Raw genomic sequence first — 23633 nt, 5'->3', positions numbered from 1 at the left:
GTGGTAGATTACAGATTAGGAAGTTTAGGAATTTGGCTAGAAGTGGTTCAGTTATTGTATAACTAAACTTAACCACCTCTAACCTTAAGGTTAGAAAATTGATAGAGGGGGTTAAATGTAGGGTTTGGGTTAGTTAAGTATAATTAGATATGGTAAGGTTCAGGCGTAAATTAAGCTACGCAGGGAAGTTGTGGGGGGGGGGGGGGAGTTGGACTGGATACCCAGGGCCCTAATGGGGGAAGGGCACGCATAAAGCCATTGCTCCAAACAAAGAAATGATCTATAGTATATAGATATATTGCATAATGCAGGACGCTGATATAACATTGCCCGTTTTTTAATAACCTTTCATTGACAACATAACAATTTATTTAAGTGTTATCTGGCCTCAGGTCAAGGTCCCACTGCACTGCGAGCGTGTGATATGATCAGAGATATGTTGGCGCTGTAGTGATCCGTGTCTGTTAACTCAAAGTCCGAGAGAAGAAAGAGCGCGCTGATCAATTGCAAATATAGGCCTTGAATAAACAGCCTTTATATAAACAAACCCTCAAAACCCACTTCCCCGTTCGGGCATCCAGAAAACAATCTCAACTTGCCCAAATATTATTTTTTGCTGCCACGGGCAAGCGGGGAACCATTAGTGTCAACTCTTTAGTATCTATCAAATAAATAAAATACATAGCCCTTCGTTTAAGAAACACCCAAAGAGAATGGGCCAGAGGGATCAGTAGCAGGTTCCTAAACATCTGCTGATGTTTTTTGCAGATGTGACTCAAGGTGAGCTAACTAACAGTTAATTGAAGCAATCATTTGAAGCACTTTAAACTGAAAGGAGCATAAATAAACATGAAAATAATGATGTCCTTGGCATGATAATCCAAGCAAAAAGCTTGTATAAAGTACATTCGCATTGGGCACCCAAACGAACAATAAAATAAAATAAATAAATATAAAGAATGTATATATATATCTATATATAAACATCCCATATTGCATCAAAAACAGAATACCCATAGATTTGAAATCAGCAACACTTACTCTTCTCTCCGCCCTTATATCTCGGCCTGTGTCGGCAACTCTGCTGACCAACCGTTTCGTGTTCCGTCTGTTAAAGTGAAGAGAAGCCACACACTATTCGTTGAGGGCAAAGTCCTTGGATTATTGGCGCTCAGCCAGCATTATGTTCCTGCAGTACTGAAGCCTGCAGCTTCAGGACCAAACGCCTATTAATTAATTAGTTTTTTATTATGAAAGGTCAATGATTTATCTACAAATTGGTTGTACAATGACACATGACAGCTCATACAAAATTACGAAAATCAATTTATTTTGCGTACAGAAGGCATACCTTATGGAAATGTAACATATTACAAAAGGACTTAACACAATGAATTCATGATACTGAATATTTGCTGCATGATACGCAATTAATGATTAAGGCCACTGACACAATGTTATGATCGATCACTAGATCTCATTCCGTCATTCCATTCCATGATCTAGAAGTTAAGAAACCCAGTACTTGGTACTACAGTATGTCTTTGAGAGTCTATAAGATATTCAAACTTCACATTGCTTTGGTCACGGCGACCACCTTTTTTTTTTTTTACTTCTTATTCGCAAAAAAATCGTATTTTGTTTTTGTTTGTTTATTTCAGTCATGATGGAAAAACTAAAAACAATTCAGTAAAAAATGATTGTGGCTTGAGAGCACATTTGTGTATTTTATGTACAGAACACCCCTTCTCTGTGCGCGTGTGTGTCCACGGCTCCCTAGCCTACTGACATAGGAGTGTGCTGCGTGGATGAGGGGGAGGAGACAGAGATGGAGGAGGTTGGAGGCTGGGCGGAGGAGGAGGAGGTGGTGGTGGTGGTGGAGGAGGAGGAGGGCGGTGCAGCCGAAGACGTCTCGATCTTGCTGCTGTGGGTGATGAAGCGGAGGCGGAGCTTCATGGCCGGACGCAGAGTCATGATGATCTTCTCCACCTGAGGGGGGAGGGGCATAGACACGGATTAGTCCCAAGCCTTCGTCAATGTACCAGTGGCCTAGCCGTGTGACACTATCCTGATCTGAGGTCAGGATAGTGACCCGTTTCTCTCGGCAGCGCCATGGTCTGCCGAATGGCAGCACACGGTGAAGGTTAAGCAACCTTCAGGGCATGTTTTGTCATGTCACCTTAATTCATGTCACCGTAATTCATCTTACCACTCAGGTCATCACTGCATTAGTGCAGTAATTATCCAGTAGTAAGCAGGTCAAAATGTGAGGTGATTAACATCGATCAGGACTTAGTCAAATACATTATTTCGAAGTAGGGGTGGGTCAGAAAAATTGGAATACTACGGATCGCGATTACATTTTTCCAAATATTATACCCATTCACAGATGAAATGTTGCAAATTTGTTCCAAATGTATTATAGACTAATGGGGTAGTAGTTGCAGGGGTTAAGGCTAAATATATATAAATATATTTTTTTTTTTTCAATATGATTCGAAGACTAAATACCATGATTTTACATTTCCATTTTGATACATACTAAACATCATGATTATATTTTTCCAAATATTATATAAATTGAAGGCGTATGTTACATCGACTTTATTAGTTTACACATGGTTTGCGGCAGTATTATACGTGTCCTGCTTTGCGTAACCATCGGGAAACCACCCCCACCTGCTCCTTGACGCTGTCTCCCGTGTACATGTATTTGATGTGATAGAGGAAATCACAGATGGGGTCCATGAAGTGGAGGTGTTGACTGTGTTGATCCACCGCCTGCAGCATCTCGTAGAACGCCACGCCAATCTGCACAACACACACACACACACACACACACACACACACACACACACACACACACACACACACACACACACACACACACACACACACACACACACACACACACACACACACACACACACATTAGCCCGACCGAGGTGATGCTCAGCAACAGGAGTCTATGTAGGCTGTGTGTGTGTGGCCCCACCTCCAGCATGCAGCGCGTCCTCTCCTGTTGGAAGCGCTGCAGGAAGGGCCCCACCAGGTGGTACACATACAGCAGCTGGAACTCCGTCTGGACCACAGGCTTCAGCGTCTCTGACAGAAACCTACACAAACACACACACACACACACACACACACACACACACAAACAATTACATAATATCAATCAGATATTAGAATTCACATTTTTTCAAACGAAAGTTATGATGTTGAAAAGGGTGAAATGAAAGGGTCCCGCTATTTCTACAAGCCTACCCAGTGAGCTGTACCACCTGGCAGGTGTGAACTACGCAGACATGCATCTGGGTGGACACGCCCACGTGTGATTCAATTAAAGGGTAAGTGTGTGTGTGCGTGTGCGTGTGCGCGCTTCTCACTTGGGAATGAGCGAGAGCTGTCCGATGGACGAGTGGTGCCAGACGGCGTGTGCCAGCGCCAGCACGTAGCTGCAGTTCATCTCGCTGTAGCTCTGGTGGCAGGCCGTGAAGTCCAGCAGAGCGAAGGGGCAGCCCGCCCACGCCGTCTCCGTCGTCAGCGTGGGGGAGCCCATCACCGAGACGATGCGGTCGTGGAGGACGATCCAGTAGGGTTCCTGGGGGGGGGGGGGGGGGGGGGGGTCGAGGAGAATACGGACAGGTGAGGTGAGGCTGGAGGTCACCCTGCTTCCCAGACGTTCCCATTCCACGACGTCGAGTAAGAGGAGGAGGAGCCTGTGCTACACTTCCGGACACTCTCTCAGCCGATGCTGGAGGGGAGCCCCCGCCAGCTGTGTGTGTAAAGGTGTGAGGGTTTGGTTGCGGCTGGTGACCCTGGGTTTTTTCATTCAGTTACTTGCACACTTTAGTATTCACTGGATTAACCCAGAATGCATTTGTTCATATCTATTAACTAACTAAGTCTAGAGAGCATTAGGTATAGAGAGAGAGACTGAGGGATGTCATGCGTTTGCTTTGAGAGTGTCGGGTGTGTGTGTGTGTGCGTGTGTGCATGTGTGTCTCAGTCTTACAGGCAAGGCGGTGATCACCAGTCCGATGGCGTTCATCCAGGCTGTGATGTTCTCTCGGGGAACCAGAGGCTGACTGAGAGGCACAGAGAAGCACAGGGACTCAGGGACCAGACAACACCTACTGCAGTGTGCTCCTGTCCCCAAACCCATAACAACTAGATCGATGCAATACACCTTCACGCTGCACGGTGTAACACAAAGGACGCCTTTTCTTGGTTCAAGTCAATATTTTTGTTCGAGTTGAGCGAGAGAGTGAGAGAGTGTCAAGTTGAGAGAGTGTGTAGAGTGAGTCGAGAGAGTGAGAGAGTGAGAGAGTGAGAGAGAGAGTGTGTCCCCAGGTGTGTGTGTCCTACCTCCTCAGCACCACGTTGAGCAGGGCGTTGCCTACATCCTTGCCGGGCACTGTCAGCGCCATCAGCTCCACACAGGTGACGTGCAGGGCGTGGGCGGCCGGGTTGGGGAACTCGTTGAACCTCCAGTCACAGTTGGGGAAGGGACCGGGGGACTTGCCCGCCATCGGTGGAACAGGGGTTAAGGAAGGGCCCCGAGGAAGGAGGTTTCATCACAGGGTCTTCTGAGGACCTACATTATATTATAACCTAAGGTTTAGACTTTTAGGGTGCACTCACACTAGGCCATCTGGCCGTGGCCCAGGCCGTTTTCACACCTAACCGTGCTCAAATCTGCCAGTGTGAGTGTGACCAGTCTGGCCAGGCCAGGCCAATTTGGCCACTTGGGAGAGGTGTGCTGCTACGGTACGGGCCGCTACGGTACAGATGCTAATGAGCGGACACACGCACGGCTACGCAACCTGAGCTGGATGACGTATAGTCCATGCGACGACCATGGACATAATAAAGGCGACGAGCTTTCTTTCCCATTAAACGGTAAACATCGCGTCAAGCGGTTCAACTGTTGGTGTGTTCTCTGTGTTGTTGTCCATTGTTGTTAAAACTCTGACTGGCGGCAGACTTTATTATGGTCCATGCAGCGGACGCTTGGTGATGACGTGTTACGACGTGATGACGTATGTACAAGAGCCTACCGTGGCCAGGCCACAGTTGCGACGGCCAACGGCCACGGCCAGATGGCCTAGTGTGAGTGCAGGCCAGAGAACAATGGGGCCATTTGAGCACGGTCAGGTGTGAAAACGGCCAACGGCCACGGCCAGATGGCCTAGTGTGAGTGCACCCTTAGGTTTAGACTCAAACTTGAAGTCACTGGTGAACATTTTAACAATATTCCTGGATTTAGTTATATTCTGTTGCTCCATTAGTTTAAAGCTGGATTTAAAGTTCTATTTAGGATTCTGTTTAAACTTGCTGGTGAGGCGTTTTGAATGAACGCATTTCGTCCCACGCTTCATCCTCGGTCCTCACAGTTACTCTCCGTTGGTTTAATGCTCAGAGTTTCTCTTCCTCATTTGTTCCCCATCTTACCCACTGCTATGAACTAGGCTGATTAGGGTATATCCTCCTACTATTCAACCTATTCACATTTTAAATTCAAATTGACTAAACTCTGATTGTGAACTTGATTGTCTCTAATCTTGGGAGTGAGTCACCTAAGTCTCACATTTATTTATTGTTCTCTAATATCTTAGAAATCCTGGCTGATCTGGAGCTACGCATTACCACTATAACCATTGATATCAGCGGAGCTCCATTACTTCATCGAATCCAATACCTCTTAACACTTCTTAAGATTGGTTAAGGCCATCATAACTAGCCGTCAGTCGTCTTGAGGACATGGCCAATCGATGACAATGAGCTGGGCGTGTATTAAAGGATATTGTCCACCAGCCGTCCAATGAGCTTGCAGTAGTAGGTGTCATCTGGGATCCACACGTTGTCCTCTCGGGCGCTCATTCCAAACTTGATGTAGGTCTCGCTGAGACACCACCCCGGAGTACGGTTGTCCTGGAGGGAACAAGACCCTGAGTGATGCTCCATCCAGCAGAATACCCAGAGCACTATCATCCATTACTAGTTTACTATTGGTCGTCCAGCAGATTCCTTCATCCAAAGGGACTGGACAGTGAGTCTTAGGTGTCATTAAGGAGCAGGCTAGGGTTTGGTTTCTTGCTTTAGGTTGGCTACAGGTAGACTGCAGGAATTGCAGACATTTAACCCAGAACTTCTAGGGTTAGGACCAACCCCAACTAGAGCCTATCCTGCCCTACGAGAATACCCTGATAATACTCACTTGATAACAATCCCAGTAAATACTTGTTAATTACCATGTAATTAAGCAACTACTATACGTTATACATCATTATATAATTTTTCAAATAGATTAGTTTTATCAAGGATTGCTGTCATTGAGGCCGTTCAAATCAAACTAGGGGCCCCTGACGATAACCCATTGTGATTATTGAACATGCACTACCTTCAGTGAAGACATGATGGCGTGCACCAGCTTCCTCTTCAGGCTGGTTCTCTCTCTCAGGTGCCGCTCGTAGTAGTGCAGCGTGTTGTACAGGTAGGTCACCGGGCGGTCTGCACCGCGCACACGTGGCATGGTGGAGTACACACGAGACACAGGAGGGGGGAGGAAGACACAGACACACATTACACTACTGGTGTGAAGACTGCAGAAAACCACATCCTCTACGTACGCACGTAGACGGATGAATGAAATCCCCAACACACACACACACACACACACACACACACACACACACACACACACACACACACACACACACACACACACACACACACACACACACACACACACACACACACACACACCTAAGAGGATGAATAACACCGTTTTGGGGACTTCCCTTATTACCATCAGACATGTTTGTGTAGCCGCCGGGTGTTATTCCCCGCTGTCTAAAAGAGGTCCCGCTCACCGTGGAACTTGTACAGCCCCCCCAGGTGGTCCAGCAGGGTCTCCAGGGACTTGGAGACAGGGATGAGCTCCAGGAAGCGGTGGATGACGATGTCGAACACGGGCAGGAAGCGCAGACACACGTTGCCGAAGTAGATGGGCAGGTACTGGGACGTGTGCTGCATGGGGGGGTTCACTTGGTCGGCCAGACCCTCGAAGTACAGCTTCTCGGGGTACTTCTATGAATGGGAATCAGGACGGACTGCGTTAAGAGCCAGAGAGGAACACCCCAATCCAACATTTAAATCCGGTGCACCCAGAACGGCAAAATGCACACACTGACTACACCAATAGTGTCGGGAATGTATGGCGTTATGTAATAGTGAATAATGTTACAGGGAATGTTGAGTGTCGTTTTCTGACTACTTAAAAAAACAAGAACACTATGTTTGCTTTCCGATTATATTTCCCATGTGCGCCCCTGTGTGTGTGTGTGTGTGTGTGTGCTTTGTGATGCGTGTGTGTCTTGTGATGTGTGTGTGTGTATATACGTGGATGGATGCGTGCTTGGTACCACTGGGCACCTTGTGGTAGCTCATGTGCTTGCTGTGCCAGTCGTTCTGCAGCCAGTGCTCCGGCGCGTTCTCCTTGACGAAGTCGTTGACCCGGTTCCGGAAGTCGTTGGGCTTCAGCAGCAGCAGCTGGATGATGAAGTAGCACACCTGGGCCTCGTTGCCCTCGTGGCTGCGCATCGCCTGCGGGGGGAGGGGAGAGCAAGAGCGAGAGGGAGAGCGAGAGCGAGAGAAGTGAAAGAGGAAGGGATAAGCGACGCGTGAGATGTGTGTGTATTGGTATGAGTGTGTGCATTGGTATGAGTGTGTGCATTGGTATGAGTGTGTGCATTGGTATGGGTTTGTGAGTGAGTGAGTGAGTCGCACCAGACACAGGATGAGTCGGTCCAGGGTGACGATGTTGTACTTCCACACCATGTCGTTGAGGATCTCGATGCACTTGTTGAGCTGCTGGCCCCCCGCCGACGTGGAGAACTCGTACACCAGGAAGTCCGCGAACGTGCGCACGTGGGCCACCAGCGCACGGGCCCCGATCCGCTCCAGCACCCTGAGACAAAGAACACACGCACACGCACACACACACACCATTACATTGGATGTGGAATTTCTTTTTCAATACAATAGTATCAATCTTTCAATGGAGGCAGGTTCTTTAATAGAAATAAACCAAAAAGAAGGTTCTTCCTTTTTTTTTTTTTTTTTTTTTTTTTTTTTTAAATAGTACAGGTCCCCTTTGTGTTTATATGTACATAGTATGTATCAGTGTGCGTGTGTTCTCATTCGTCTGTGTCCCTGTGTGTGTGTGTATGTGTGTGTGTGTGTATGTTTGTGTGCATGTATGTGTATGTGCTTGTGTATGTGTACGTGTCTTGTGCAGTTTTCCGCTAATAGCAGTCTATAACTCACTTAAGTTGGGGTTTGCCGTCCCTGTGGAATTGAGAAAGGACTTTGAAATGTTACACGTCATCTATAGTAGCTTTGCACTACGGCTAAACACATGGTACAACTCTAATGTAGTTTTGCATCATCACTAAATGTTACACATCGACTGTACCTTTGCAGTACTGCTAAATGTTATACATCGACTGTTCAGTTGCACTACCACTAAATGTTATCACTCTATTTATTACCAAATGTTATACTCTACCACAACATAATGACATTTTCGAGAAAAAAAATTAAAGTTTGGTACAAATGTGTTTTGGATATAAAAGTGCCGGTAGCTCCATGTTGTGGTAAATGTAACGCCTATTAACAGAGCGTTGGGGGGGTGTGTGTGTGCGTGAGGGTGTGTGTGTGTGTGTGTGTGTGTGTGTGTGTGTGTGTTGGTATGAGTGTGTGTATTGGTATGAGTGTGTGTGTTGGTATGAGTGTGTGTATTGGTATGAGTGTGTGTATTGGTATGAGTGTGTGTATTGGTATGAGTGTGTGTATTGGTATGAGTGTGTGTATTGGTATGAGTGTGTGTATTGGTATAAGTGTGTGCATTGGTATAAGTGTGTGTATTGGTATGAGTGTGTGTATTGGTATGAGTGTGTGTGTGTGTGTGTCCCACCTGAAGCCTATCTGGTTGATGTGGTCCGTCTCCAGCAGCATCTTCCACAGCAGACACAGGAAGAGGGGCGGCGAGCCCTGCAGGGAGAAGTGGGTGATGATGTCGTTCTCGTTGGACATGGACTTCCACTTGCGGTACTCCTCCTCCACGTTCTTCTTCAGGTTGAAGCGCGACTCCTGGGGCACGTTGTTCTGCTTGAAGAACGCCTGGGACAGAGTGAGCACGAGAGGGAGGTCATTCGTCAGGCGAATTACAGCAATCCGGATTTGTTTGAATGCTTTTAAATCCAGGCCGAGAGCACTTGAGACGACCTCCTTTACACGTTTGACGTAATTTTAATTAGTGTCTGTATGTTGTAACTGTAACTTTTGCGGCCTTTTTTTTTTCTTTGCCAGGGCTCCTTTGATATATTGTTTTTTAATCTTAAAAAATATGCTGACTGGGTGCAAGTCAGCAGTCAACATCAGTTAGGACGAAAGTGTGTGTGTGTGAGCGAGTGAGTGAGTGAGTGAGTGAGTGAGTGAGTGAGTGAGTGAGTGAGTGAGTGAGTGAGTGAGTGAGTGAGTGAGTGAGTGAGTGTGTGTGTGTACCTGCAGGGGAGCAGGGAAGCAGGACAGTGTGTGTGAGGCCCAGTTGTGCGGGGTAAAGGTCATGATGGTCTGCAGGATGTCTTTGCACCAGGTGCCTTGGATGGAGTCAGAGCCTGTGAAGAAATCTGCACACACACAGCATGTGAGTCATCCACAGTCACTATGATCAATAAGGAAGGAAGGACAGAGGTGAGGAAGAAAGGCACGACGAGAGAGAGAGAGGGAGGAAGGAAGGAAAGAAGAAAGGAAGTAAAAAAAGGGAGGAAGGAATCCGGTTAGCTCCGTTTGTGTTTAAGAAATTATGCATATCTTACCTTTAACTAAAATTTGACCAAGCCACTCAAATAAATGGGAAACGGTTAAAAACCAAAGAGGACGGCCGGATCAGAGGGCTGTAACTACCTGTAATGTGGGTGGCTCTGGCCAGGATCCGAGGGCTGTAACTACCTGTAATGTGGGTGGCTCTGGCCAGCGTGAGGATCAGAGGGCTGTAACTACCTGTAATGTGGGTGGCTCTGGCCAGGATCAGAGGGCTGTAACTACCTGTAATGTGGGTGGCTCTGGCCAGGATCAGAGGGCTGTAACTACCTGTAATGTGGGTGGCTCTGGCCAGGATCAGAGGGCTGTAACTACCTGTAATGTGGGTGGCTCTGGCCAGCGTGAGGATCAGAGGGCTGTAACTACCTGTAATGTGGGTGGCTCTGGCCAGGATCAGAGGGCTGTAACTACCTGTAATGTGGGTGGCTCTGGCCAGGATCAGAGGGCTGTAACTACCTGTAATGTGGGTGGCTCTGGCCAGGATCAGAGGGCTGTAACTACCTGTAATGTGGGTGGCTCAGGCCAGCGTGAGGATCAGAGGGCTGTAACTACCTGTAATGTGGGTGGCTCTGGCCAGCGTGAGGATCAGAGGGCTGTAACTACCTGTAATGTGGGTGGCTCTGGCCAGCGTGAGGATCAGAGGGCTGTAACGACCTGTAATGTGGGTGGCTCTGGCCAGCGTGAGGATCAGAGGGCTGTAACTACCTGTAATGTGGGTGGCTCTGGCCAGCGTGAGGATCAGAGGGCTGTAACTACCTGTAATGTGGGTGGCTCTGGCCAGCGTGAGGATCAGAGGGCTGTAACGACCTGTAATGTGGGTGGCTCTGGCCAGCGTGAGGATCAGAGGGCTGTAACTACCTGTAATGTGGGTGGCTCTGGCCAGCGTGAGGATCAGAGGGCTGTAACTACCTGTAATGTGGGTGGCTCGGGCCAGCGTGAGGATCAGAGCTCGGTTCAGCTCCTCCGACTCTGCCGACAGGACCGTCTTGGGGTCGTTGAGGAAGCGCGTGAACTGGGGCTGCACCTCAGAGCTGCCCAGTGCCGTGATCAACCGCAGGGCTGTGCTCTCAACACTGGGGGCAGACAGAGAGAGAGAGGTCCGTGTGTCCAAGTTACAATCCATGGAGCAGGTTCTCTGCAAGGACGAAATAGTCCCTGTGTGTGTGTGTGTGTGTGTGTGTGTGAGTCCCTGTGTGTGTGTGTGAGTCCCTGTGTGTGTGTGTGTGTGTGTGTGTGTGTGTGTGTGTGTGTGTGTGTGTGTGTGTGTGTGTGTGTGTGTGAGTCCCTGTGTGTGTGTGTGTGTGTGTGTGTCCCTGTGTGTGTGTGTGTGTGTGTGTGTGTGTGTGTGTGTGTGTGTGTGTGTGTGTGTGTGTGTGTGTGTGTGTGTGTGTCGCCCCCTCTAGTACCAGAGGTGCAGCTGGTTCTGGTTGGTCTGGGGCACGGCCGCCAGGCTGTGCAGGTGGCTCAGCAGCTGGACGCGGTAGTGGGGCTGGATGTGGTGCATCCGGTAGCTGAACATCTCCAGCAGCGTGTGCAGGATGCCCCACGCGTGGGACTTGAACACATTGGGCAGCAGCTGGCCTGCAAACATCAGAGGGCATCATGGGAGTTGTAGTACGGAAAAAACAACTCGGTCAAGAGTAAACACGATCCATGACCTACACTGGGGAGAAGTTTGTTTCGCCGCGTCTCGCGTGATAAACGCTCTGACAGGTTCAAACATTATCACCCGCCATAATGATAAAATCATTTCAAGATTACATTACTTCTATACGAGGAAGTACAATATATTCTATTATTGATAACGGTTGAACCTAAACGGTGTGTGTATGCGTCTGGTTATGAGACCCGGCCGGTGAACTGACTTATGAAACCCTTGATGCCCAGAGACTCTATCTCCATGTAGACCAGCAGCCTGCTGTAGGTCTCCACCAGGGCCGGGGCCAGGGCGATGCTGGACTTGGCGTGGGCCAGCTTGATCACACGAGTGGCAATGCTGTGGATCAGACTGATGGGGAAAACCCAAGCACAGAGACAATTAGGTGAGTGATATGGAGAGAGAGAGAGAGAGAGAGAGAGAGAGAGAGAGAGAGAGAGAGAGAGAGAGAGAGAGAAAAAAAGAGAGAAAAAAAAGAAAAAAAGAAAAAAGAAAGAAAGAAAGAAAAAAGAGAAAGAAAGGAAGAAGGCGTTAGTTAGAGAGAGAGAATGAGAGAATGAAAGAGAAAATAAATGTAACTTAAACGTCACTATATCGGCAACAAGTTGAGAATTGAATTAAATAACCACTTGAAGCACATGGATGTACTTTGAAGCCCCTCCCACACCCACCTCATCTTGGCGTGCACGGTCAGGGAGTCCAGCAGGTTCATGGGCAGGGGGGACACGGAGCCCGAGGCGGTGCAGTTTGTGCCGGGCAGGTTGATGCGCATGGAGCCGTTGCCGTAGATGGTCTCCACCAGCACGCCCATGGGCAGCGTGAAGCACTCCGAGTTGGTGCTGTAGGCGTTGCACAGCAGGGCGATCTTGTAGTCCAACATGCCCAGGGACTTGTTGCGGAGCGACTGCTGCAGGAACCTAGAGGGTGGATGGAGGGGGGGAGGGGGAGGGGGAGCGAGAGAGAGATTGGAGGGTGAGAAACAAAAAGCTTGTTTCTGTGCCAACACCGTAAGATGGGGTGAGTTGAAATAAATCATGGCTGATTAACATCTGGACACAGACAATGTCCACAAGCAACCTCTGGTCTTAGCACACCAGCCAATTCCTCTACATTAAATAGTTCAGGCAGCAAGGACTAAGCACGTTTCTTTCCTCGTTTATATTGCATATTTTCAATTTTTTTTGGTCAAATAAATGAATGTGTTAAGACTTCTAGCAGAAGGGTTCTGGGTTTGAACCCAGATGTACCCCTAACCCTGTTCATTCAGGACATGCCCCTAAAATAAAATCAGCTTCACTGCAAGTGGCTGGCTTGGATAAAAGCTACTACAGTGGAAAACATAATCGTAACCTTATAGGATCTCTTGATGGACGACTATTCTGTTAACGTCAGCTCACAGAATGAATGAATGACAGTAGAATCAGCAGTGGGGAGTCCTGCAGACTGGGAGATTGGAACGCAGCACAATACTTCTACTATAGTTTTCCCCAGTTCGAGGGCCTGCTGGGTCAGGGGTGCTTTCCTCATCCGTTAATTTTGATCCATTCACATCAAAAAGCTTGGGACGGATTCTTACTCGTGGTGTAGTTTCAGCGAGTGGGGTATGGGTATCTGCAGCTTGGAGTTGTCGTTCTGGGCCTTGCGGTTCAGGTGGATCCAGATGCACGTCATGGCGAAGGAGTGAGTGGACTGGGGCTTGTTAATGTCCGGGACGGGAATACACTGGGAGGGAGCGGGATGGAGAGGGAGGAAGACGGTAAGAAAGACATCCTTTTTTGTTTATCAAAGCTCTTAACATACAAACAAAATCCCACACATACACACACGAACCCCCCCCCCCCCCACACACACACACACACACACACACACACACACACACACACACTCTCTCTTACTTCTTTCTCGGGGTACAGCAGGTCAAAGAGCTTCATGACGGGCAGGAAGTCGGCCAGGGCATTCTTCTGGATGCTCCCGGAGATGAACTGCAGCAGCACCCACATCAGGTGGTCCCTGCCCTTGATCAGACCTCTGCCCGCAAGCTGGGGAACATCACACATCAAGCTGATCATGAGGAGGCGATCAGGGACACACACACACACACAAAGGTAACATCTCAACAGGCAGGTGATTAGGGCTGTAGCTGTAATCATCCAAAGTATCCAAAGTTGCCAGATTTCAAAGTGATTTCCTATATAATAAATACATTAGTAATAAATAAATAAAAAGCTGCCAAGAAAAAGTATGGCAAGCAATATAAGTATTTGGTGTGTCACTGTGTGTGCGTGTGTGTGCCCTAAATGTCCATAGCCGGTTCAGGTGCTGCTGAACCGCTACAGGCCACGCTCAACCTCCAGGGGGCGCCGGCGAGGCCCCTTACCTTCTGGTGCAGGGACAGCACCATGTGGGGGAAGCTGGCGAACTGGAAGAGCACGAAGAAGATGAGCTGGGAGGACAGGTGCTGCCACAGCAGCTGGCTGGTGCCGCCCACGTCGGCGTCAAAGTGCTCCTCCGTCTCCGAGCGCTCCATGGCGTACACCACCAGGTCCACCAGCTGCTCCTCCAGCACCGGGCACCGCTGCTTGTGCTGGGAGGGGTGGAGGGGGTCAGAGAGAGGGGTGGAGGGTTTGAGATGGAGAGGGGTGGAGGGTTTGAGGTGGTGTTGGGTGGAGGGTTTGAGGTGGAGAGGGGTGGAGGGTTTGAGGTGGTGGTGGGCGGGGACGGATGGAGGGTTTGAGGTGGTGGAGGTGGTGGTGGGTGGAGAGTTTGCGGTGGTGTTGGGTGGAGAGGGGGTTGAGGGTTTGAGGTGGTGGTGGGTGGAGAGAGGTGGAGGGTTTGCGGTGGTGTTGGGTGGAGAGAGGTGGAGGGTTTGCGGTGGTGTTGGGTGGAGAGGGGGTTGAGGGTTTGAGGTGGTGGTGGGTGGAGAGAGGTGGAGGGTTTGAGGTGGTGTTGGGTGGAGAGAGGTGGAGGGTTTGAGGTGGTGTTGGGTGGAGAGGGGGTTGAGGGTTTGAGGTGGTGGTGGGTGGAGAGAGGTGGAGGGTTTGAGGTGGTGTTGGGTGGAGAGGGGGTTGAGGGTTTGAGGTGGTGGTGGGTGGAGAGAGGTGGAGGGTTTGAGGTGGTGTTGGGTGGAGGGATGGAGGTGGAGGTGGTGGTGGGGAGTGGGAGATGGGGGAGTGGAGGGATGGTGTTATGAAGGGTGTGGTTGAGGGGAAGGGTTGTCAATCATTTGTTGAACAGTGTGAAGAATAGAGAGGGAAGGAGAGGGTTGTTTAAACAAACAAAAGAAACAAAGGGATGGATGGAGCGGTGAGAGGGAGGAAGCAGGGGAGGAGAAACAAACAAACAAGAGAAATGTTTAATCACTTCATAAACAATATCGCCGTGTTACGACCAACTTAAAGAAAATGACGTAGAGTTAACACATCCCTAGGCTTGTCTTACTTTACCTGCCCATCTACTCAGATAACTAGCATAACTTGATGAAAGAGAGATGGAGGCTAGCGATGAACGACAGGATGACAGGAAGCAAACAATACCAAGAGGATGTGGGGTGAAGAGGGAGATGAAAGAACGTCACATTTTATTTTTAATTTATTGTTACAAATAAAAGCGACATTTGCAACATTGACATTCTTGTCAATTAGGGAAAATGTGCAAAACTACCAAAAGTAGTTTTTGTATTTACCTTCTTTACATTTTCATATAAATATTGCTCTAGAATCAACAAATCCGATGTATTACTGTGTGCAGGGTAGACCTGAACAGTGATGTAATGAAGGCGCTATTAGTTCATCTATTACACTCCCTGGATGGGACACTGGCCCATTATCCACCAATTATCCTTCATTCACCTGGTTGTTAATTACCCACCCATAGGAAAAACACTATTTTATCAGGAGTGGGCATTAGCATTAGCCAGGCTAACTCCTCGACTGATTACAAATCCCATAGTTTATACCGATGACAACCCCCTGAGAGGACTACAGAGTGGGGTAATGGTGAGTAGCACCCAGCTGCAGCCCCGGAGACGGGTCCTGTGGTGTGGCAACAGGCCTGTGGTGGGGCAACAGGGCTCTGCCACACCACAGGGCCCTCTGCCGCACCACAGGCCCTGGCTCCGGGGCTGCAGCTGGGTGCTATTGAGAATGGTGGTGGTTGGAGGTGGGCGCTACATCGGCACGCGACATAACATGGTTTTAAATAAAACAACGAAACCAACAAATCAAAAACACCGCATACACACAGACAGACATGCAGGGCTGCACGGGGCACGGCCGGACAGACGGCTGGACATGACTTGGGAACGGACGACGAATCCAAACATCATGCCAACACCTACATTCTACATTCACCCATCAGAGTGCTGGGCCTCAGCCTCCACCCCTGAGCGGTAATGAGGTCGGCACTCAGCAACAGACACACGCGTGCACGCAAACACACCTACGAGAGCACCACAGGCATTTCAACTCCCTGGTAATTAGACGTTTGTGTGTAGGAAAGGGGTTGACCGGGCTCGTTGGCGGATAAGTACAATTAAAATAACTGGCTATTAAAAGATTAAGAACAAAACCCACAGCCGGCGGTTTACGATAAGGAACTGTTTCAAAAGTAGAAAAACAACTTTCAACCACGTCTTATTATTGAGGTTGAATCTCGTTTCTGTGTTTTGAAATTGACTGGGTAGAAATATCCTTCCCATTGCCATACTAGACCTGAGGTCATAAGGGTTCTAATGTTATCCTATGTTGGGCCCCACTACAAGGAAATAAACATACCTTTTAATGACGATGTTGTGAACAAACATTTGTAACAAATATACAATTGTCCAACAGGAACGAATGACCCAAAACAGACCGAAATTGTGGATATATCTTCTTGATCAATGTGCTAAAAAAAAGAGGGTTATTGATTTCTACACCTACTGATCGAAAGGAATTTATGTCACTCAAGCGGATTCATTTAGTGTTCGTTGTTATGATCCAATTTGCTATACTAAAATGTTAGCAATTTCACATAGCGGAAAACTAGTTAGACAATGTTTAGGAATGTAGGAAAGTGTTGAATCTGGACTGAGTTCTATTTTTGATCCCCTTCTGCACCCAAAATAAGCATAAGCAACCAATTGGTTAGTAAATTAAGAGTTGTTTTGCCCATGTCAACTCAACAGAAAATAGGAGAAGGTGAGACCCTCTGCTTAAAAAAAACCTCAAAGTCACAAACAAACACAAGGCAAGGACCAGAACACATTCACACATGCAGCGCACCAGGACTTGAAATACCAACATCAGAGTATGTTGGGCTGGTTGAATGAATCTGTGATTCTGTGGTGCCCCAATAGAGTTAAGAGTTGAATTAACTCCATAACAAATTCATAAATGAACTTGTGTAAACTGTTTATCGTAACTAAATTGAAAGAACTATGTGTTAAGAGAGATCCAATTAGTCAAGACATGGTTTAAATTTATTCTGGTTCAAATATGGATTCTGGTTCAAGTGTAGTTTAACGGAACTGCCTAAATTCAACCTCGTTTGTTTGTGTGAAGTTGGGAGTGATTTAAAGCGTTGTTCCCGTGTTCACAGGGGTAATGCGGAGAACATACCCTTATTTAGAAGAGGCTGTGAAGACATGGACCACTTTGCAGTGATATTTCATGACGCTGCATTTCTACAGCCTTTCCTACTCTGTGCGTCCATACGCACACAGTTTTATTCACACAACGCAAAATCCACAAAACCCTGCTGTTCTCATTCCAAGTCCTGGGGTTTTTCGTTCTTTTTCTCCATCCATGTGTCCCTTCCCCTCCCCCGGTTTGACATTTCTAAGACGGTGATGATGCTCATCAGCGTGTCTAAGGAGCCAAGCGTCCAATGGGCTGGTTAGTTAGCAGGTCAGGTGACCAGGGAGAGGAACAACGACATACCTGGGCAATGTTCAGAGTCTAGAGAGTGCATGGCAGAGACAGACGCGACACACAACCAGGACAAGAAAGAATATAAGGAGAAAACAAAACCAAACAGAAGAACAGAGAGATAAAGAAAGGAAAGAACAAAAGAGAGAAAGAGAAAAGAAGAAAGTGACTAAGGAGCTACGTTCTCCCCTTTGAGAACAGTTAGAACATCAACTCAGCCGTGGTCATCCAACAATGGTGATTGTTTTCATAGAAAATAAAAATGCTCATCAATGAAAGGAAGTTCCACCAATGAACCATAAATTATTGTGAAGGTTCAAGGTTCAATATTTTGAAGAATAGCCTTAGCCAAATGGAAAACTCAAAGTTGCACATACAATTTTAATTCAGCAGCTCGTATATTTCATGTTTGTCCCTTAATCCACCGTCAGTCAATAATCAATGTATGCATATATTTTTGAAAGAAATGTTAAAATAAAATGATTGCACGCATTATTATGCATCTCTATATTGCCTTCAGATTTTTCCATTTATGGGCTTTACTAGACTTCCTGAAGGTGCAGCCAATGAAAGCAGGGTAAACAGACACCAGTGCATTGTGGCCGGGTTTACCATATAGCCCCCCCGGAGGTTCATATTTGGGTCAACAGACAGTTACAATATATGGTGCTTGACAGAGTTAGCAGGTAAAAAAACTGAGTGGTGCGTGAGAGTTTCCGCATGAGGAAGCCAAGAAAGACAAAGAGAATGTGAAGAATGAAGTAGTAGTACTTGATCTCAATTGGGAACCATTAAAAATGGAGGATATCAAAACCAACTCCAGAACAATTAGAGGGGAAAAAAAGTTATGGAATTGTTAAAAAGTAGAAACTATCCTGCAATGATGCAAAAAAAGAAAAATAATAACAGACAGAAATAAAGGGGACAATATATAAAGCAACAATGGAGGAGGTAGGGGCATAGAGAGAGAGTGAGAAAGAGAGAGAGAGGGAGAGCGAGAATGGTTACCTGCTTGTTGAGTCCGAGCATGTTGCACACCATTTCTCTAGAGTACGGCTGCTCCAGCACGTAACGCAACAGGCCTGTCTGGGGCTCAAACAGGTCCTGGGAAACGATAACAACCCGCATACCGAATATTAACAGAAGAAGACTTTTGAGTTGGAGAATTAGAGTGAGTTAGTGAGAGACGTGGATGACAAACAAGAGATGGAGAACCTTGATAGAACCGTGTGCTTGTGTTACCTTGTCATAAGGCAGCATGCCCCTTAGGGGAAAACGCAGTGTGTTGGGGTCTAATTTCCAGGAGTTACAGATGGCACCGCTGTTATTCACCACAGGCAACAGGCTACACCTGCCTACACACACACACACACACACACACACATAGACAAACCTTTGAGTATGTTCAGCTCATTCATATGAATTTAAGATTAAAAAAAATTAAGCAGAAAATATAACTCCCAAATTTGTATCAAGAAGGTGAGACGTGTGTGTCGAAATGTGAGATGCCACACATTTCCTTTAGCCTACCACAGATGGAGTTGATTCTGGACGTAGGTCGGAAACTGTCGACAAAGTCTGATATCAGACTTCCCAGGAGCTAGAGAGAAAGTGCATGTGGAAGGACGAAAGATAAATACCCACACACACGCATGCATTACAAATAACTAAAAATACAGTGTCCTGGGCAATGAAAACACACACACATACGCGCGCATACCCAGTGTGACAGCTGTCCCTCAGGATAGAGTTTTCTGATCTCTGTGATGGCAAAATAGGCAGGAAGGAGGCAGGCATTTCTGTCCAGGATATACTCTACCACCTGATGAAAACAAACACACACAAAACTGATGATGCTGTGGTAAAATACTTTAGAAAATGCTTCAAGCTACTGCTGTAAGTGCAGGTATATGTACATGTACACAGGTTTATATGTTATATAAAATATATTTGTGGGTGTTTACATGTATTTTCCCTATATTTTGTTTTGGTTTGGTTCAACAAAGCATTGGTGAATGAATGCCTGCTATTAACAGGGAAAAGAGATGTGAGAAGAAATTAGGAACAACAATGTACAGAAGAGGCACTCAACTAAGAGGAACAGTTCGAAAAGAGTAGAAGCTAGGCCCAAGCACAAAGTTCTTTGTAGTAAACATGTAGATGTGGGTTTATGAAGTACCTCTCTGGCGACTAGTAGTTGCTGGACCACCGCTGAGCTGACCGTGGTGGGAATGCTCTGAATCTTGTCCAGCACAGCTTTCAATAGGTCACGGACACCCTGGGGGACACCAGCACACACAGGAAATAAATGTACTGCAATAAGAGCAAACCCTTCATTAGCACAGCGCTTTTCCCAGATCCTCGTAGGCTTAAAAACACTAAGATCTTAGGTGCCTCGGGAATCCATCCAGGAACTAGAATGTTTGACATCTCCTAATACCGTTATGTCTCTCGGTGATCCGTGTCGTATGTCCGACCACTGTGGGCTTACTAGTTACCTACTCTCGGTTATCCTTCTAGGGTTGCTGAGCCACCCCAGAAGGGAGAGGCCCAATCCCATTTCTACCCCTTACCCCTTCCCCCTCCCCCTTGTTTTGAAGGGGTAAGGGGAAGGGGTAAGGGGTAGAAATGGGACTGGGCCTTAGTGTGTGAGTTCAATGTGTGTGCGTGTGTATTAGATAATAGATATACCTTGTAGTCCACCCCACCGATGATCTTGCGGATGAGTTTGAAGGTAAGAGCCCACAGCTGGCTCCTCTCCCACTCCAAGCTGTCTGAGCTGATCAGTGCTACACACACCATCCTAGATGGCCAGCCAATAGGATACAGATGGAATTTGTTAGACAATTATAAAAGCAACGTTTTTTGGACAGTTTACACGAGTTCCTTTCGCAGTACAGTGTTCCGTTGATACTCTCTAGAGGTCAAAAATGTAAATCACTTCACTTCATTAAATAATGTCGGCTATACAACAATCCAAAACAAATCAATCCAGAGAATGACCGAATATCTAGGGCACCCAATGCGCTTGTTAGGGCTGCACGATGTTAGGAAAACATGCGATGTGCGCTAACAATATTCTATACTAAGATAACGATATGACTTGCGATATTGAATGTTTTTGTTCACTCTATTTGTTGCCAACATAGACTGATGCAGAAATTATCAAATAAATGCATTGTTTCCATTCCAACATAGTCTTTATCACAATGCCGCCTTGAACATTGTCTGATACTGCAAACAAAATGAAATTGTCATTTACTTATCACTCATTTGAACTTAAACTGGTCACCTCTTTTCAAACATGGTAGCCTTTTTCTAAACCACTAATTTGTTGAGCCAATAAGGTGTTGCAGAATGCTGTCTGGGGGGTTAAGGCTGCATAAAAGATGACATTAAAACAACATCAAATATGAATAAAATGATAGTCATAAAACAATGATATACCATCATGGTGAGTTCTGGGCCAAAAAAAGCTAACACAAGGAACAATCAGCAACAGTGTAGTTAAACAAAAGGGCTTGTGTTGAACTGGAGAACCAACACTGTGCGTAGAGTCCAGCAGGTGAACCGCATGAAAGTTGCTAAAACGGGCGGATTGTGACGTCCCTAAAATTCACGGGCGGGGATGCGGGCGGGTAAAGAACTCCTTGCGGGCAGATAGCGAATGAGGTCCGAAACAGGATTTTAGTTTGCTGAAATAAAACATAATTGAAAAATATGTGAAATATTTGTGTGTCTAAATTACCATATCGCAAATATGGGGGGGCATTAAAGAACCTAATATTATAAGGGTAGCATATGTGTGTGCGCGATAATGGCAGTTTGTGAGTGTGAGTCTCGTCAGCGAGTGAGTGGATTGGCGAGGAGAGTGAGCGGTAGCGTGTGTAAGTCTAGTGAAGTAACGAACGAGTCCGGTTGTGTGTAAGAATAAAGTACCCAGCCTGTCAAGAATCGGTGGGCCACTTCATTCCGACCATATTCTGACATATAAGAAGAGCCACTGCCGGTCAAAGTAAAGGTCTCCGATATGCTCCTCGACTACGGTCTGGGAGGCGACAGCAGGGAAGGTGTAACAGAACACTAACCATCTCGTAGTTGGAGGCGGAGCACAAGAGAATCGTGCTCCAATAGTGCCAGATAAATATAAAGCACTTTCATTTGAATGGTTTTAGCTTGTGAGTGATTTATCGTGGACACGGGCCGGGAAACGGGCCAAATTTTAACGGGTCCGGGTGGGTGCTGATTTAATTTTGATAATATCATCACGGGTGACGGGTCGGATCTGGTGCTGAACTTTCTAAAAAATTTGACCCGTAGGTAGACTACATTTTATCGAAGTTTAAGTAATCTTTGCAGTATGTCTATCGCAAGCGTTGATAGCACGCTCACGATACATTTTCGATATATCGTTCAGCCCTAGCGCTTATCCCTCAGTGCCTGAGGGTCCAACTTCTCCAGGTGTGTGATTCTGCGTACCGGGGTGGTAGTAAGCTGGTCTCCACAGCCATGGCCAGACAGTCGTACAGGAAGGAGATACGCTTGGGGCTGTGTTGGCTGTGAGTAAACCGCACAATCCACTGAACACACTGGTCATGAGACTCCTATCGGCAGACGGACAAAGAAACAAGGAAGCGTACAATCAACAGACAGGAACAACAAACCCTTCAAATGTTATGTGCAAGCTAATTTGCGATCCAGCGGTGCTACTATGCAATAGCAGAACTTCTTGGGGGAATCCGCAAGGAGCCTGGGCAGCAAACCACGCCTGCAAGGGGGAGTTTTGCCTCGAATACAAAAGATATTCTTCCAAAGGAACTCATTCGCGCAAAGCAGATCAAGCTCTCAGAAGGGAATTTTCTCATTTAGCAGCCACGTTCATTCTTTGTATCTTAGCTAAAATGTATATGATTTCACTCTGAGTAGCAAGCAGGCAACTTTCTCCAAGATGACTACTAGTTACATTCCAGATCTGGAGATTCAAACCCAGTAACTTTCAGGTGGGTGTGATGCACTACAAGGGTGAATGCTCACCTGTGGCAACGTCCCCCAGTACTGCCTAAAGGCTCCAAGACAGCTGATCAATTTAGTCCTCTCATCTTCTGGAGTGTCCATAAACATGCTGCAATAAAAAAACAATTGATCACACATGCCCAAGCACACGTGTGCAATCGTGTGCAATCGTGTGTGTGTGTGTTTGTGTGCATACCCAGCAAAGGCCTCTTCGATCATCTCCGTTTTCTGCCAGACAGTGGGCATGGACAGGAGAATAATCAGTGGTAAAATATACTGGGTAGAGCATAGGTCTTGCAGCAAGCGAAGGTATCTGATTGTATTTAATAGCAATAAACTCACTAATATTGCACCTCTACAGATATTTTGGGTATATATATATAATATATATATAGATATATATCTTCTTTGTATGGGCATGACAGGCATATTTTGTTGATCCGTCTGTGAAGCATAACGTGAGCTGAAGGGATTGAACGCTTCCCACACGAGAGGTGAGGTAGAGTTGCAATATTTGTGAGTTTATAGCCATTTAACAGTATCTGAGTATACATATTTTCATGGATATGGAACTCAATGGAGTGAATTGTAACTAGCCTTGGACACCATATTTTGCCTTGTGGTTTGCCTTCTACCAAGGTCTAACGTTAAATTAATATAAGTTGTGCATGTGCTACATGGAATCGCAGGCAGTGATAGAAATACTTTACACCAATTTTTTCCATTCAGTTTCCTTGTTCAGAATACATGATGCTGCCCGGTATTTAGGCACATTTGATCACAATAGTTACTTTGTCTGACCACGGTTGATTTGGGGCAGGTTACAAATTGGCCCATCATAACGTTGTGGCAATTCACTCTGGGACGCTACTTCATGTTAGCTTTATTATAACCGCAATAAAAGAGGACCATGCGACCTACCACCACATCTTCAAAGATGCTCTGGAGCTGGGTTTCCATTGAAAGGGCCATGTTGCAATATCTAGGTATCAATTTCACCTGACCATCATACACATGGATTACTGTATTCTTCTATATGACTGGTGTACTAGATGAGGCATCTGCTAAGGCAAGCTAATGCTGCAGCGCCTGGACAAAAGCGTAAATGAAGCGTGCAACGTCAAAAACAAGCCGAAGGGGGAACAATACCCAAAGCGATATAGTTC

General features: G+C 46.7%; 1 protein-coding gene across 7 annotated transcripts; it reads right to left on the bottom strand.

Annotated features, from left to right (window-relative positions):
* Positions 1-1308: 1308 nt before the first annotated feature.
* med23 (mediator complex subunit 23) lies at positions 1309-23586 on the bottom strand. Of its 7 annotated transcripts, XM_060041136.1 has the most exons (33): positions 23389-23586; positions 22664-22695; positions 22489-22576; positions 21934-22058; positions 20146-20257; positions 19634-19732; positions 19175-19276; positions 18985-19054; positions 18697-18809; positions 18463-18558; positions 17467-17484; positions 13926-14132; positions 13444-13587; positions 13125-13270; positions 12220-12465; positions 11757-11899; positions 11298-11472; positions 10801-10964; positions 10021-10392; positions 9574-9698; positions 8984-9189; positions 8335-8355; positions 7795-7975; positions 7441-7611; positions 6879-7095; positions 6407-6516; positions 5811-5937; positions 4372-4537; positions 4019-4091; positions 3390-3604; positions 2996-3116; positions 2680-2811; positions 1309-1989 (listed from the first exon to the last, which is right to left on the bottom strand). In XM_060041136.1, exons 1-33 carry the CDS (start codon positions 23437-23439, stop codon positions 1777-1779), a joined length of 4581 nt encoding a protein of 1526 aa, XP_059897119.1. In that variant the 5' UTR covers positions 23440-23586; the 3' UTR covers positions 1309-1776. The 7 variants fall into 7 exon arrangements, with proteins under 7 accessions (XP_059897119.1, XP_059897121.1, XP_059897120.1 ...); XM_060041138.1 differs by lacking the exon at positions 8335-8355; XM_060041137.1 differs by lacking the exon at positions 17467-17484.
* Positions 23587-23633: the final 47 nt, after the last annotated feature.

This window comes from Gadus macrocephalus, chromosome 21 (genome assembly GCF_031168955.1).
Source record: "Gadus macrocephalus chromosome 21, ASM3116895v1".
Classification (NCBI taxonomy): domain Eukaryota; kingdom Metazoa; phylum Chordata; class Actinopteri; order Gadiformes; family Gadidae; genus Gadus; species Gadus macrocephalus.
The sequence above is the reverse complement of the archived record's forward strand: the minus strand, read 5'-3'. Positions and strand labels throughout refer to the sequence as shown.

What these genes read in the sequence shown, in the direction of transcription:
- med23 (XM_060041136.1), bottom strand. Translation starts at nt 23,439, where the DNA reads ATGGCCCTTTCAATGGAAACCCAGCTCCAGAGCATCTTTGAAGATGTG. An exon ending in GCTTCCCTGCTCCCCTGCAG is followed by an intron (nt 9,190 to 9,573) that starts GTACACACACAC and finishes ACTCTGTCCCAG; the next exon opens with GCGTTCTTCAAGCAGAACAA. An exon ending in CCATCATGTCTTCACTGAAG is followed by an intron (nt 5,938 to 6,406) that starts GTAGTGCATGTT and finishes TGTTCCCTCCAG; the next exon opens with GACAACCGTACTCCGGGGTG.